The 17,448-nt window shown below is 38.1% G+C and overlaps 1 protein-coding gene and 1 pseudogene across 3 annotated transcripts in view; one reads left to right on the top strand and one right to left on the bottom strand.

Moving 5' to 3' along the window:
• TEX10 (testis expressed 10) overlaps positions 1-17,448 on the bottom strand; it is a 52,248-nt gene that overhangs the window by 33,777 nt on the left and 1,023 nt on the right. Inside the window, exons 2-5 of one of the 2 annotated variants that reach the window (XM_030919264.1) lie at positions 14,561-14,749; positions 12,075-12,787; positions 11,448-11,691; positions 5,283-5,395 (exon numbers count right to left, since the gene is read on the bottom strand). In XM_030919264.1, the coding sequence (XP_030775124.1) occupies positions 5,283-5,395; positions 11,448-11,691; positions 12,075-12,787; positions 14,561-14,740 (1,250 nt within the window). In that variant the 5' untranslated portion in view covers positions 14,741-14,749. The remainder of the gene's footprint in view (positions 1-5,282; positions 5,396-11,447; positions 11,692-12,074; positions 12,788-14,560; positions 14,750-17,448) is intronic. The other variant, XM_030919265.1, reaches the window with a different exon arrangement.
• Positions 16,550-17,448, top strand: part of LOC104670810 — a 44,825-nt pseudogene continuing 43,926 nt past the window's right edge. Inside the window, exon 1 of the transcript XR_004053912.1 lies at positions 16,550-16,594. The product of XR_004053912.1 is annotated as a deoxynucleotidyltransferase terminal-interacting protein 2-like (transcript). The remainder of the gene's footprint in view (positions 16,595-17,448) is intronic.

Genomic DNA, 17,448 nt, shown 5'->3' with positions numbered 1-17,448 from the left:
ATCTGAATAACCACTGTTTGTCAGTCATTTTCTTCAAGTTAAAATCTAGTCCATTCCAGGAAAATACAAGTAGGAAAATCCCACAGGGCTATTTCGTTGAGACAATCATAGTTCTTTGATATGCAGCAGAAATGCTTTATGTACACTTCCCATTCATCACACAGAATATTAAAAATATGCGTTCTCAAGGGTCATGACTTTTTTATTCTTTTTGGAGGAGTCTCACTCTGCCACCCAGGCTGGAGCGCAGTGGTGTGACCTCGGCTCACGGCAATGTCCATCTCCAGGGATCAAGCGATTCTCCTGCCTCAGCCTCCGGAGTAGCTGGGACTACAGGCGCCTGCCACTACACCTGGCTAATTTTTTGTATTTTTGGTAGAGACAGGGTTTCACCGTGTTAGCCAGGATGGTCTCAGTCTTCTAACCTCATGGTCCACCCGCCTCAGCCTCCCAAAGTGCTGGGATTACAGACGTGAGCCACTGCACCAGGACAAGGGTCATGACTTAATACAATCACTTATGTTTACTGCTTATTAAGGACCTTCTTAAGTGAAACTGGCTTGTTTTTCTTTTAAACTGTGAGCGTATGGTGGTGAAGAATACAATGTCTACTAGTATAGTTTGGTGCCACTGCCTTAATTCATCCTAAGATACTAACAGTTTTACCCATCATTGCTTTTGTATCATTAGTGCAAATGTCAAAACAATGAAAAATGCAAAGAATGTCTTTTTTCAAGATAGATGGTGATGATCACACAATGTGAAAGTACTTAATGCCACTGAACTGTACACTTAAAAAGTGGTTTAAATGGTTAATGTTATATATATTTTACCCCAATAAAAATAAATTGTATCATTTTTAACTCTCTATTTCAACCTGAGATTTAAAAATGCAGGTATCAGGTTAAAAATACAGGCTGGGCACGGTGGCTCGCCTGAGGTCAGGAGTTGGAAACCAGCCTGACTAAGATGGTGAAACCCTGTCTCTACTAGACACAAAAAATTAGCTGGGTGTGGTGGCACATGCCTATAATCCCTGCTACTTGGGAGGCTGAGGCAGAAGAATTGCTTGAACCCGGGAGGCACAGGTTGCAGTGAGCCGAGATCGTGCCACTGCACTCCAGCCTGGATGACAAGAATGAAACTGTCTCAAAAAAAAATAAATAAATAAATAAAAAATAAAAATACATTGGGGGTACATGAACAAGAAGTGCGAACAACACTGGCCTAGATCAGGGGTCCCCAACCCCAGACCATAGACTGGCACCGGTCCATGGCCTGTCAGGAACCAGACCACACAGCAGGAGGGGAGCGGCAGGCGAATTAAGATTGTTCTATATTTACAGTCGCTCCCCATTGCTCACATTACTGCCTGAGCTCTGCTTCCTGTCATATCAGTAGTGGCATTAGATTCTCATAGGAGCATGAACCCTATTGCGAACTGTGCATGCAAGGGATCTAGACTGCATGCTCCTTGTAAGAATCTAACGCCTGAAGATCTATCACTGTCTCCCATCACCCCCAGACAGGACTGTCTAGTTGCAGGAAACAAGCTCAGGGCTCCCACTGATTCACATTATGGTGAATTATATAATTGTTTCATTACATATTACAATGTAATAATAATAGAAATAAAGCACACAATAAATGTAATGCACTTGAATCATCCCAAAAACCAATCCTCCCACCTCAGGTCCGTGGAAACATTGTTTTCCATGAAGCCAGTCCCTCATTAGCAAAATGGTTGGGGACCGTTGGTCTAGACCACTGTTGACTTCCCTAACTTTGATTTGTGTGCTGTTCACAGGCTATTTGCTAAGTATTTAATGCACTTACTTAAAAGCAGCCTGTAGGCTCCCCAAAAATCAATCATGGGGGGGAATCTTTTGAAAAGTAGGTTACACTGGCAATCCATCTTTGCTAAAAATCCCTCCATTTAGGCCGGGCACGGTGGCTCAAGCCTGTAATCCCAGCACTTTGGGAGGCCGAGACGGGCGGATCACGAGGTCAGGAGATCGAGACCATCCTGGCTAACACGGTGAAACCCCGTCTCTACTAAAAAATACAAAAAACTAGCCGGGCGAGGTGGCGGGCGCCTGTGGTCCCAGCTGCTCGGGAGGCTGAGGCAGGAGAATGGCGTGAACCCAGGAGGCGGAGCTTGCAGTGAGCTGAGATCCAGCCTGGGGGACAGAGCGAGACTCCGTCTCAAAAAAAAAAAATAAAGTTAAAAAAATCCCTCCATTTCATCATCTCAATCTCCTCATAAAGTTAATTCCTTTTTTTTCCCATTTATATCTCAGCACACTGTCGCTTCCATCAGGGCAACCTTGCTAAGATGGTCCTCCCCTCGTGAAAGATCAGGACCAACTCCTTACTACATACTCCTGTATTAACCTAAGCTCTTTCTTCACTTATTTATCACAGTCAGTCACTGATTAAAGAATCAAGTAAAATAAATGTCTTTTTCATTAGACCGTGCTCCACGAGAACTGGAACTCTACCTATTTCCTTTACCATGAAATGCTCAGCAACTAGTACAACAAGTGCCTTGCACATAAGAGTCCAGTAAGTTTCTTGAATGATGATACACTGATACATTCTTCAGTAATTTATTTACACTGAAGTCTACTAAATCCTAAACATCTAAACCACAATTTAATCACATTTTGATGAAAATTATATACAGAATGCCTTATCTGAAAAAATACACATACATGTAATTCTCCATCAATACTTCAAGAGTTCATGGATTTTCTGAAGCTTACCTATGAATCCCAGAATAAAAACTCCGGTAAGGAAATTGTATGGGGGAAAAAATCTAACATCTTGCTCAATAAAGTGTCTCTTTGATTCTGTCCCCTCAACTCCAGAAGCTCCCTAGAACAGTTCTGACTGAACCAAAAGTCTTCAATGCCAAAAGGATCTGAAGGTGAACTCCTGAGTCAAGAAATGGCTTCCCCATCAAGGCCAGGGAAGAGCAGAAATCAGACTGGACCCAGATCCATGCTCTCCATCCATTTCCTAATCCTGTAGCTTTCTTGTATGCTATCTCCTCTAGTTACAATAGTCTCATCCCTTGCATTTCCGCCTCCTGAAATCATATCCACGTTCATACCCAGTTGAAATACTATGCTTCAATTTAGCTTTTTCTGTTTATCCTAGCATCAGTGATCTGTCTCTTCCTATGAATTCCTATAGCACTTACTTGTATAGTGCTAATGATACTTTTATACTGCTTTGTGTTACATATGTAAATTTACATATGTAAATATTAGTTACTGAGCTACTGTTTCTCAGCTTCAAAGTCATCCTCTATACTCTGCTTTGTGACCCTAGGGTTGGGACTCTGGGACCCACATTTTTTCCTTTGTAGATGGCTTATTAGGCTCTGCCAATAAAGGGGTGATACAATAGGCCTAGAAAGCTGTAAGAGGAAGACGGGACACTCTTCTGTTTACTTGCTAGTTTTGTTTTTGTTTTCTATTGCTGCCAGTGTCAATCAGCAGCTCTTCTTCAGGTCATTTGCAGTTCGTTATAGTAGCCATAGCAGACTCCAGTTTGTAGTTTTACTGACACAGAACCAGAATCATCATGTCTCTCAGAAACGTCAGCACCAGCCAGCTACACCCCCTTTTCAGAGTACTGGACCCCAGCCCTATGGGATTCTTGCTCTCAGCTCAAGATATCAGTACCTGCTGAGGAGCATCCCCTTCTTAGAGGTTAGAGTTTTGGCTCCCTTCCTCCAAGCTTCTTCCCTTCTTTGTTCTCCCAGTTCTACAGGTACTATCTGCTTCCCGCAGTTGGTACCTCCATAATACCTAACTTCCTTTGTATACGTAGTTAACAATTATTTATATTAAATTCTCTTGTTAAAAAATCATTGCACTCCAGCATGGGTGACAGAGCGAGACTCTGTCTCAAAAAAAAAAAAAAATTCATTGTCACAGTTTCTGTCTCATGACTGGACCCTGACACACACTCTTTTATGATTTAGAATATAACTGCTTAAGGCTGGGTGCAATGGCTCATGCCTATAATCACAGCACTTTGGGAGGCTGAGGTGGGCAGATCACCTGAGGTCAGGAGTTCAAGACCAGCCTGGTCAATATGATGAAACCCTGTCTCTACTAAAAATACAAAAATTAACCAGGCATGGTGGTGCATATTTGTAATCCCAGCTACTTGGGAGGCTGAGGCAGCAGGATCACTTGAACCCGGGAGGCGGAGGTTGAAGTAACCTGAGATGGTGCCACAGCCTGGGAAACAGAGTGAGACTCTATCTCACCAAAAAAAAAAAAACCAATATATATATATACACACACATATGTATATATATACATGTATATATATACACCTACATACATATATACATATATACGTATATATGTATACATATACACACACATATATAACTGCTCAAGAGAGAAAGGTAAAAGGCTTAAAAAATCTGTTCCTATCACAATACTTTGTTCTACCTTGTTCACAATAAGCAACCAAAACAAATATTTAGTGAATGAATGAAAAACTCTTATGCCTGAAATAGCTATATTGCTTCCAAGCATATCCTCTGAACCCTGCTCAAAAAACCTCAATGATTCTCTAGCTAGTGTATTCCCTTTGATATATTTAAGAGCCTTTGACAGACTTTAAGATCCCTTGCAAGTGTTTGCTCATTTACAGGAACCACAGTATTAGTGTTTTAGCTTGTACCTTCTTGTCAAATTTCATTACATAACTTGTTCTCACATTTATCTGCTCTTACTTGAGGCAGACATTTTAAATAATTTCTAGGCTTACTTTTTTTTTTTGTTTAACCTTCTTCTTCTAATCAATTACCTTTTATTTCCGATTTTTCTCCAATTGCCCTCCTTCCTTAGGGATACTAACATTAGTTTCACTACCAGGTTCCTCATGTATAAATGAGAGCAGAACTAGATGATCATCAAGATGTTCTCCTGCTTAAGAGGTTCAATAATCACACAGTGCCTCACCCAAATAAACCATACACCTGACTTCTATTAAATTCGTATTTATGTAAATTGATACATTCATCTAGCACAAAAAAAAAAATTTTACACACTTAAAAAAAAAAAAAAAAACTGTTAATCCCAAGGCTCAAACTGACTTGTCCAAAAATCAGCCTTACTACTACTTTTATTTTCACAAAATCTAGACATAAACACGTAGTACTTTAGAAAGTTCCATATTAAGGCTAATTATCTCCCGATAATTTCAGGTTAAACAGCTTTTCAAGGTAATATAGTGAAAAAGAATCATAATACCTTTTATTTGGCTCTTTCCTTTTGTGCTTGGTTATTTCTTTTAAGGCATATGGAAAACGACTCATAAAATGGTGTTTGAAATCAATAAGGTAGTTCTTTCGAAGCCATGATTCCTATTGAAATAGCAAAGATTAGAAAAATCTACAAGAAAAAATGTAAAATAACCAATAAAACTTGAAGAAAATTGACAACTTGTCAAATGTCCCATCATAATTCACTATCTACCAGTAATATAATATGTAAATAAATTTTAAAATCAGAATTAACTGTTAAAGCACCCAGTTTTCATCTATAGATCCTTTTGATGCTTAATAATTACTTCTACTTGCATTCTGTCTGCTGCTTAAGAGAGAAAAAGTGAAAGTATCTGAGATTAAAATTCTGAATTTGGACCACTATTGCAATGCTTATAAAATATACAAGAAAGTCTTTCTCCATGACGTCCTATCAACACCATAACTCTATTCTCCAGCAATTCCATTATTTAACAGTTTCACAAAGCAATGCATTTCCTTAAAATGCTTTGGCCGGGCGCGGTGGCTCAAGCCTGTAATCCCAGCACTTTGGGAGGCTGAGACGGGTGGATCACGAGGTCAGGAGATCGAGACCATCCTGGCTAACACGGTGAAACCCCGTCTCTACTAAAAAAATACAAAAAAAAACTAGCCGGGCGAGGTGGCGGGCGCCTGTAGTCCCAGCTACTCGGGAGGCTGAGGCGGGAGAATGGTGTAAACCCGGGAGGCAGAGCTTGCAGTGAGCTGAGATCCGGCCACTGCACTCCAGCCTGGGCGACAAAGCGAGACTCCATCTCAAAAAAAAATAAAATAAAGTAAAATAAAATAAAATAAAATGCTTCAGCAGTATTGGCGAATTTATCATTTCCCTCCTATGGAAACATTGTCTTTCTAATTCCAAATTAGAATATTCTTTATTTCCTCTTATCCAGGGTAACCAACCATTCCATTTTGTCAGAGACTGAGAAGTTTCCTAGATGTGGGACTTGAGGTGCTAAAAGGGCTGGTCACCCTACAGCTCAATGTGGTTTTTTTTTGTTTGTTTGTTTGTTTGTTTTTGAGACAAAGTCTCGCTCTATCGCCCAGGCTGGAGTACAGTGGCACCATCTCAGGTTACTGCAACCTCTGCCTCCCAGATTCAAGCGATTCTCATGCCTTAATCTCCTGAGTAGCTGGGATTACAGGTGCCCACCACTACGCTCGGCTAATTTTTGTGTTTTTAGTAGACCTGGGGTTTCACCATGTTGACCTGGCTGGTCTCGAATTGCTGACCTCAAGTGATCCGCCTACCTTGGCCTCCCAAAGTGCTGAGATTACAGGTGTGAGCCACTGCGCCCGGCCTTACAGCTCAATTATTGTTCCTCCTTAGTATCTTTACTGGGTTCTCTTCTTCCTGACTTCTAAATGTTTGGATTTGCCCAGAAATACTTGAATCATTTCTACCTGAGCTCCAGATTCTATATACAAATGTATACTTGACATTTCCTCTTCAACTTCTGACAAGTATCTTAAAACTGAACATGAATAAAACCAAATTCTCCCTGCCAAATGACCTTCTTTCTCATTTGGGCGATGTAACACTCGTCTCATCCTTGACTTCTCTTTCCTTCATTATACATACCAGCAGTCTGGCTGGCTTTACCTGGATCCAGCTACTTATCATTTCAAACATTAGACACCAGGTCACCATCATCTTTTATTTGGATTACTGCAATAGCCTCCTAACCAGTCTCCCTGTTTCTCCTCTTATCCTCCAAAAGTCAATTTCCCCACACAGCAGGCAGGGTGATCTTTTAAAACATAAATCGTGTTTCAAAATAATACAGGAAGGGGGAAAGGAAACGAATATATATACATGTAGGACAGGACTGGTCATCCAAGAGATGATGGTTGCTAGAGTTAGACTGTGAGCACCTGGGGCTCACTAGTGTTCTGTTTTTGTAAAAACAGCAATATTAAAGTTAAATAAATGAAACGCAGATCATGCTACTCCTCTGCTCAAAACCCCCCAATGGTCTTTTCGCCACACTCAGGTTAAAATCCAGACTCCTTACCAGCGACCACAGAGTCCCACATGATCTGGCCACTATCACTCTTCTTCGCCCCCATCTTCTACCATTCTCCCAGTACCTCATTTGCACAGGCCTTCCTGCCATTCTTCAAATATGCAAAGTCTGTTCTCACCTCAGAGCCTTTGTACTTGCTGTTTCCTATGCCTGAATGTTCTTCCCACAGATGTTGACAAGACTTGCTCCTTCACTTCAATGACATTCAAGTATCTTATTCTCAGAAAGTATTTGACAACCTACCTAAAATAGCTCCCCCTCACTGTTCCTGCCCATGCTCTCTTTATACCCCATTTTACTTTCATCTTTCTTCCTAGTACTGACATTATATATTTGTGTACCGTCTACAGACCCCACCAGAAGGTAAACACCATGAGGGCAAGCACCTTATCAACCACGTTTATCTCTGTAGCCCCAGAGTCTAGAATAGTACTATTCAAAAGACCTTTCTGTAATGATCAAACTGTTCTATATCTGCACTGTCCAATATAGTAACCACTACCCACATGTAGCTGTTGAGCACTTGAAATGTGGCTAGCATTACTGAGGAATTGAATTTTAAATTTTAATTAAGTAGCTATTATTTATTGATAACCAATAAAGCTTTGAATAAATGCCTTAAAAAGCAAGACTGCATTAGTGTTTGGTTACAAACTCTAACCCTCATAGGAAAAGGATAAAAGAAATGAGACACACACATTGAGAAAAAGTAGCAAGCAAGCCAAGCATTAAATGCAAAGCTAAGACAATTTTTATAACATAATACTGACCCTGACACTACTAATACAGTACACTAAAAACCACAGTAAATCAAAAAGTTAATGTTAAACTGTATTCTCATTTTAAAAACTAGCTATATCAGCCGGGCACGGTGGCTTGTGCCTGTAATCCCAGCACTTTGTGAGGCCAAGACGGGCAGACCACAAGGTCAGGAGATCGAGACCATCCTGGCTAACACGGTGAAACCCCGTCTCTACTAAAAATACAAAAAAAATTAGCCGGGCGTGGTGGTGGGCACCCAGCTACTTGGGAGGCTGAGGCAGGAGAAAGGCGTGAACCCAGGAAGCGGAGCTTGCAGTGAGCTAAGATCGCGCCACTGCACTCCAGCCTGGGCGATTGAGCGAGACTCCCTCTCCAAAAAACATAAAGTAAATAAATAAAATCTAGCTATATCAAGGATATAGCTAGGTAACTATTAAGGATACACACAGTATTTCAACATGTGCAAAAAATGTCAGAAATTGCTGAGTCTAGATGGGGGTAGGCAAGTGCTTATTGTTTTCCTTCTGAAGGTTTGACTTTTTTAAAAATAAAAAAGATAGGTAAGGGAATGCAAAAAAAAAAAAAAAAAAGAAAGAAGAGGAAGAAGAAAAAAAAGAAAGAAAAAAAGAAAAATAGTGCCAAGGTAATCAAATGTAAAAGAACAATCTGTTCAACAAATAGTGCTGGAATAAATGGCTGTTTATATGAACAGGAAAAAAAAAAAAACAAAGGATACCACAGTATTTCAGAAATAAACAACTTCAGTTGATTATTACAGAATCTGACTATTCAACCACTGCATGTAAGACTTAATGTACCTTGAGACTTCTTTTCAAAACAAGGATCAAAGCTTCAAATTACTAAAAAGTTTTTTTGAAAAAACTACTTGAATACAAGTGAAATTTCTCAACTGTGTTGCAAATACTAGCAAACTAAATGCATCAAGCTGCAGCGCCAACATGCAAAAGCAGTCAGTAGTCCTAAGACTATATCTAACTGAGACACCAATTTACCAATAGAAAAATCTATACAGTTTCTGAGAGAAGAGGGTTACAATTCAGCTTATGGTGTGTGATTTGAGTTTAATGCCAAGGAATGCTAAATTTGGTTCCTCCTAAAGATTAGGCTGTGGCCAAAGAGGCTCATGCCTGTAATCTCAACACTTTGGGAAGCCAAGGTGCAAGGATCATTTAAGGCTAGAAGTTTAAGACCAGAACGTGCATTTTAATGTCATTTTGTACAGACTGTTACTCACAACCTATCGTTTTGTATAGATTGTACCAACAATCTACATTTTTATACTGTCTCTAAGATAATGGTTCCTTTAAAAAAAAAAAAAAAAAAGATAATGGTTCTTATCAAGTTATTACATATCTACCAAGGTGAATTAGAGAATTCTACCAACGGATGTTTTTAAGTATTATTCCTATCTGAATTTATTTATTTCAGCTTTATACAGTATCTCAATTTAGTATTCTGATCTTCAACAGTCTACGTAGTCTTTTAAACTTACCATTCTATGTTAATAAGCTGCTAATAAGCCTAGCCATATTATAATAGCACAAAAGTTTTAAAGCATACTATTTTAAATATCCATAAAATTAAAGCAGTATTTAGATCCTTTGTTAGTGTTATCCAGATGATAAGATGACCCAAAACTAGCATAATTAATAAATTTTCAGATTTTGTATTTTGGTCCTACTAGTCTGTCTAAATACAAATGCTACTAACAAAGCAGTAACAAAAGTTTACTAGTGCTTACATGTAACCAAACACCAGAGCAGCTTGGAATTTTTACTTCTCGGCTCTCTAAAAATGAAAAACCTAGGCCGGGCACGGTGGCTCACACCTGTAATCCCAACACTTTGGAAGGCCAAGGTGGGCAGATCACCTAAGGTCAGAAGTTCGAAACCAGCCTGCCCAACATGGTGAAACCCCATCTCTACTAAAAATACAAAAAATTAGCCAGGCATGGTGGCGGGCAACGGTAATCCTAGCTACTCAGGAGGCTAAGGCAGGAGAATTGCTTGAACCCAGGGGGTGGAGGTCTCAGTGAGCCAAGATCGTGCCACTGTACTCCCGCCTGGGCAACAAGAGTAAAACTCGGTCTCAAAAATAAAAAAAAAAGAAAAAGAAAAAACTAGCACTCAAAGTCCATGTTGAATATTACTTTTTCTTTTTCATAGGACATCTTAAGGACTTTAGCATTACTTTCATTTTCTATCTGAACCTTTCAGATGATCATAGATCAAGACCGTAAGCAATATATACTTTAAGGAGCTATATACATTCTTACTGTCTCTGGCCTACATCACAAATTAACTGCCATATGAGAAACAAGCTTTGCTTTCTCAAAATCATACAGTATAGACCTATGATTAATTTTTTGTCAATGTATGCAATGAATCATAAAATACAAAGTCTCAAAACTGTAATCAGTAAAATGCTATCTTATTTGAAAAAGCAATTCACAAAACATCCCTACAGATGATGGGTTAACAGCAATAGAATATGCTCCTAAAATATACACCTTACTACAACTCTATAATGCTTTTCAAGACTGTCAAATACTACTTAATTTATCCCATCTTATGCAGCATACTGAGTCATTCTAAACTTCAACTTGAAATAAAAAGAATAAAACAAAAACAAGAAAACTACCTTCTCAGTTTTATATAAACTGCAAGGATTCACACCTGCCTTATCAAAAGTCCCTACAGCAATTCTGAGAACCAGATGCTTCTAGCTTTGAAGTCTTGCTTCTGCAGCTACCCTTTTTAAGTGTGTTATCGTATTAATTTAGCACCAACTTAATCTCGTGGTTTGTTCCTCCTTGGTTGCACAGAAAAACCGTAGCATACACTATGCACTACATTCACTATAGCACAACACTTAAAACAATTCAAGTGTTTATGAGCTTTTCAGTTTTGTCCATCTCTACTAAACCTAGCAATGTAGAATAAATTGAGACTACTTAATAAGCAACTTTTTAAATCATGTAAGAGACCTTCAGAAACTAGAATGTTCCTACACAATCAATCTGCCATAAACAATACACTGTAACACTACTGTGAATTATAGCCAATAAAAACTAACGGAATCAAGCATGAGTTATGCATTTCACTTAAAAATATACATATATTCACAGATAGTAACTTCAGAAAACTAATTTGTAGTTTTGTGCAAAACAAACAAGTTTACAGTTAAACCCAAGGTACGTTTTAGAAAAATATATAACCAATTAGTAGTAATGAGCTGATTTCGAATCTTCCCATTTATGATAAAAGGCAACACTAAGAAAATAAAGAATCATTAGTTCTCACCAATTTATGGGTTTCATCCTGTTGTTTAGAGAGTTTCCACAGAAGGGAAATAATATTAAGAACTTGCTGCATAACCTGTAGAGGTTCTCGTTCTATACCATTTCCAACAGGAGTAGCTAGTTGTGGAGGTACAGCTTCAACCCAGCACTCAATTAGCAAAGGAATTATTATCTCAATAAATCCTTTCAGGTTTTCAGTAGATGATAGGCCTTCATCCACACCACTCAGTCCTCCAACCAGATACCTAATAAGGGTAAGAAAGAAAAAAATTAAGTGATTAAAAAATGTTTATTATCCATTGCTAATTTAAATCTTAAAGATAAAGTACTAGTAAAATGAAGCACCATGAATTGAAAATTACATCAATCAAAACGAGTAAGAAAAATGAAATTCTAAGATGACAAAGCCAATAGATATTATCAAGTTTTATTTCTCAAAGGCTTTGCTATAAATTAATAAATTAACATACAAATGACTCTTTTCCATGAGTAAATAAAATCAAATCATGAGTAACTATATGAAAACTATGAAAGACAACTGCATGTCTTCCCACCAATAGTCATCAATGGTCAGCAGTTATAATTCAATACAGGAAAACTGTGTGGACATAACTGAAATCCTTCTTACCGTAGCCTGAACTGTGAACTGACATTTGGCTGTGAACCCCCATTTTCATAAACCTGGATGTGTTGCTGGTCGTTGGCATGTTCCTTCCAGTTGATAAAAATGGAGTTGCTAGTGGCATGGGGATTTTCTTTCTGTTCCTGAAGTCCTTCACTTTCTCTCAACCTACTGGATCCATCTGCCAAGGCCTGAAGGAATTTACTGAGTCTCACTAAGACTTTCAGCCTCCATTGCTGAGAAGTGAGTCTCCGATTAGGATTTACAGAAAGTATCCAGGACTGGGATCTGTCTCTATTTATCAGTCCTTTGGACAGCTGCTGATGAGAAATAAGTTCTACAAAATTCTTAAGCAATATGCTGCTACGGCCAGTAATTAGAGCTGGGTAGTGTTCCAGCAGAATGTCCAAAACTTTTAAAGAGTCCTCCTGAATTCCTTCAGTAATGTGAGTCATGGCACTAGAGAGATGGGCACTTACCAAAGGAAAAAATGGAGAAATTTGTTCAGCTCGTATTTTGGGGGCCAGGAATTGAAGAAGTTGAACTGCTGCTAATCGTACATTAGCATCTTTATCTGTAAACACAGCAGTCACTTCACTTAATATGTTTGAAAGGTGTGCATCAATTATAAATGGGTATTGAGACAAAAGGTCTTTAAGTCCAAGAAGAGCACTTTGTTTAACCCCAGCATTGTAGTGATGCATCTGTGACAGCAAATCCTATAAATAAAAACACAAATTTTAGATATATACTTATATACATATATCAATTTCAAATAAACATGCTAACACTACACTAGCAAACTAACACTCCTTGGGGAAACTGCTTCAATAAGTACTTTTTAAATGTTATTTAGCTTTTGTTAGGATCAGAAACAGAAAAATACTTTCAGCTTAATAAAAACATGCATAATTTTCAGTTGGAATTTTCTCACTTTACATTAACCTACACGCAGGCTTAGGCACTCTTATGATATAAAGTGACAGCAATCACACCATCATTTATTGAAAATATACCATGTACCAAACATCATGAAAGGCGTATTTATATACTCTCAATTTGACAGGCCTATTTATTCTGCCTATTTCAAATGGGCTTTCGCAGGGTGTTTGTGTTTATTCAGAGTATACTACTGGACAATTTTATTTGTGGAATAATTTATGTAACCTTTGAAAAAAATAACTTTAAATAACTCTTTAGTGTCATTTAATCTTCATAGCTTAAAAAACAAAAATAGAAAAATGTGTATCCTGCCAAAGACCTATACACAAATATTCATAACAGCATTATTCATAAGAGCCAAAAACCAGAAACAAACTAAATGTTCATCAACTGCAGAGTGATCGACAAAATGTGACCTAATCATGCAATGAAATACAATTCAACAATACAAAGGAATGCACCACTGTTCTGATATATGCTACAAGTTACATACAACCTGCAGTTACCTCCAAAACACTGTGCTAAGTAAAAGGCCAGTAATAAAAGACCATATATTGTATGATTTCATTTATATGCACTTTCCAGAATAAGCAAATCTATAGATATCAGAAGTAGATTAGTGATTGCCAAGGGCTGGAAGAAATGAGAAGTGATTCCTAATGGGTACAGATTTTCTTCTTGGAGTGATAAAAATGTTCTAAAATTAGATTAAGGTGACAGTAGCATAACTCTGTAAATATACTAAAAGCAATGAATTGTATACTTTAAATGGGTGATTTTAATTATGTGTAAATTATGTCTCCATAAAGCTGTTAAATTCTTAAGCAACACTTGCTCAAACTTAATTGACTTCAAGTATTTACTACAAACCTATAATAAGTTATGTGCTGTATAGGTTCAAAAATGAATGACAGGATTGTATCTTAGCTAAAAAACAGCTAGAAAACTGTTCATCAAAAACCTGACACATCAAAAACATGTAAGAATTATTTCCAGATATAGCCAAGCGTCATGGCTCACACCTACAATCCCAGCACCTCAGGAGGCCTTGGTTGGAGGATTGCTTGCATCCAAGAGTTTGAGATCAGCCTGGGAAACATATTGCAACCTTGTATCTACAAAAAACTAAATTAGCCAGGCATGGTGAGCTCGCCTGTAGCCCCAGCTACTTGGCAGGTTGAACCAGGAGGATCACTCGAGCCCAGGAGGTCATGGCTGCAGCGAGCCATGATAGCATCCCATTGTGCTCAACCTGGTGTAAGAGTGAGAACTGTCTCAAAAAAAAAAAAAAAATTAAATCATCAAATAAGTATACCAGCGAGAAACAACTGTGCATTTGGTTTGGTTTAGCAAACCTTTCTGGAGGACGTGGAAAGACACAGGTATATGAAGAGAGATCAGATTTGGGTAAAAGAGAAACTTCAAACATCAATAAACCCTATGACCCTAGGCAAACTGTTTAAGACTTTAGATAAATTTTCACAAAAATATAACATTCTACATGATTCCAAAGAAAATCTTATTTCATCAAAACAAGATTTACGATTTACCTTTATGTTAAGTTTTCTATTGTTTGTTGGAAGTGTTCCATCTTCTTTGAGTTGCTCAGGCAGATGTATAGTCTTTGTTTTAAAGTTTGTAGGAGTAGCATTTTGTAACTTGGGCTTCTTTTTACCAACCTTCAATTTTACTTTTTGAAAATCATCTTGGCGTTTTCTTTTCTTGGTCATTCTCGACTACTATAATGAAAAGAATTAATTAAAAGCATTGGATAGAGACAAGAATAAATGATAAAAGAAGAAAAAAGGCACTTTCCAACACATATTACTGTAACATTTATTTCAATCATAAGAATCAGTGATTATGCTGAAAGATCAAAATATTAAAAAATGCTGTTAAGAACTATTAAAAACTCAGTTTAGTGATAAAACACTGTAACAAGGCAACAGTCTTGCCACGGTTTTGCAAAGTTTTTTGGGTCACGGAACCTTCTGTCAAGCTATGTGCTAAATGGAAACCTTCTGAAATGTGTTTTTTTCTTTTCCTTTGTTCGAGTGTATAAGAGCAGCACAAACTTGTTAGAGATATGACATGTATCTGCTGGTGAGCTCCTGGTCTTCCTAAACGCCTCGGAGGAACTTCTCTAGCAATACCAAGCAAAGTTGGAAAATCAATGTTATTCTTTAATGCAGCCTGTAACGGTTAGAAAAAGATTTACGAACCTAAGCTGAGCATCTGAAAAATGGGTAATATTCAAATACACATCAAGGAGAATAATAGGCCTTTCAAGAGCAAGGAAAACAAGGTAAAGATCAGGTGTAGGGGATAAACCTAGCATAGCAAAAGTGAATAAAGTTCAGACTAAATAGAAAACAGTATTCCCCCTTGGTCCCCAAAAAGGACAAAAAGCAGCATAGAAAACATATATAATGTAATAGGGGGATAAGGAACAAAGACCAGCTAAGCCACTATTATAATAAATAACTCAGACATAACACCACGCCATCTTGTACTTCCACCCCCTCTATACCACATTCCAAACCTTGTACTTACACATGAAATTTCTGATCTGTGTCTCTTACCTATTTCCAGGCCACTACTTTCTAGAAGTCCTTTATTTTTACCATTCAACACCTTCCCCACTGGTACTCTTGGCTACTATCTAGTGTCTACTCTCTAGTCCACCGGCCCTTTACCAGAGAGCTCTCTCTAAACACAGATCTCATGACCAAGACTCAAGAGCTCTCAGTTGTTCCACTCCTCATACACAGTAAAACCATAAATAACCATAAATATTTGGGAGTCATTGGCATTATGTGGCATTATATTCTATTTAAAGCTATGAGAATAGATCAGAAGAGGAAAGATTTATTGCCAACCAGACATGTCCCGGGAACTCCAAACTTAGCAGGGCACAGGAGGTCCTTCGTAACGTGGCCCCATCCATCCTCTCCAGCTTTATCTTCCCACAAGCTAACCTCTATCTAAAACAATAGCCTCCTCTACCTGGAACCAGTTAAATTCTTCTTAAAGCCTTTTCCACAACCGGGAACAATGAACTCTGCGTTCCACTGTACACCACTTGAATAGGGTTAAGTACCTCTGGAATATATAAAACTTCCCCTAATCGCCTGGTTTATCATAAGTATCCTGTGCCTGGCCATAAAAAGCGACAATGCTACACACAAGGTTATTTTAAAAAATGGGTAAAATGAAAATTTCCATTATTACAATATTAATAAAATGGCCAGTGCAATACTGAGCAGCTCAAGTTCAAGGAATTCAGAAGCTAATCAGCTATGACAATATATCCAAATTCACTTAATTACAGGGTTATAGATCGCCATGAGGTAGGATTTCCCACAGGTTAAGAACCAATTCTACAACCAAATTGATTAGGTTCTTATCCAGACTCAGACGCTTTCTAGCTGTACACTGTACCAATTTCTATCTACAAAATAGGGATAATCATACACAACTGTAAAACACTCAGAACTGTGCCTGGTACATGGTTAAATATGTATGCTCTAAGCATAAACATGTGCGTGTCCCTCAAGTCTCAGGATCAGTACATGCCAAGCCTGGTACTAGATGCATCGTGTACCTCAGTATACAATCTGCACAGAACCATGCAAGGTAGGTGGTACTAAACACGTTTTAACAAGGCACCTCAGAAAAGTTTGGAAGTCACGCCTTTATCAAGAAGTTGAAGACGGATTCATTCACAGAACTGAGCTCTGCAAAACCACCTTGAACATACCAGAATTAATCCGAAGACTGGAAGTCTTCGTGGCAAAACCGTTTGGCTTATTTCATTTGTCCCTATTCCCAAATTTTCATCTCACCCACACCCCTAGTTACCTTAGTCTGAAAAAAAAAGCTGGGGGTGGGTGGATGGGTATAAGGCCTAAAAAGAAGGCCACGATACTCACCTGGCCTCTTTTAATATAAAAATGGTTTTCATTAATTAAGGAAGGACACTTTGTGAGCTTTTCCTACAATTTTATGACTAGCCGGTACCAGAGACTAAAGTAAATAATACAGGACATTCAGAAAAATTAACTCCCTTCCTCCCCCAGTCCTGTGGGTTCTATTCAGCCATTAACAACCTGATCAATCTTCGACAGTCTACTGTCAACTTTATGCCATATTATCTATCGCTTTGTATTAGTCACGTTAATGCTTTGTCTACTAGGAAAATTAAGAGGGCTGATTGACCTTCCTTGACTTTTCAAACCTAGTAATATTATTACGGGACACAAAGCATTTTTATGCGAAGAATTCTCAAAGTTCTACTAGTAATTGACTTTAACTTATAACAAAGATTTTCATAACACAGCAAATCAAAAAGTCCCACTAAGCCACTTTTACAGTAGCCAATTTTTAGAAAAAGGTAGGAATGCCCGTCTCGGAGAAGGAACTCACATCACTAGTCCTT

The sequence above is a fragment of the Rhinopithecus roxellana genome, chromosome 16 (genome assembly GCF_007565055.1).
Source record: "Rhinopithecus roxellana isolate Shanxi Qingling chromosome 16, ASM756505v1, whole genome shotgun sequence".
Lineage (NCBI taxonomy): Eukaryota > Metazoa > Chordata > Mammalia > Primates > Cercopithecidae > Rhinopithecus > Rhinopithecus roxellana.
The sequence above is the reverse complement of the archived record's forward strand: the minus strand, read 5'-3'. Positions and strand labels throughout refer to the sequence as shown.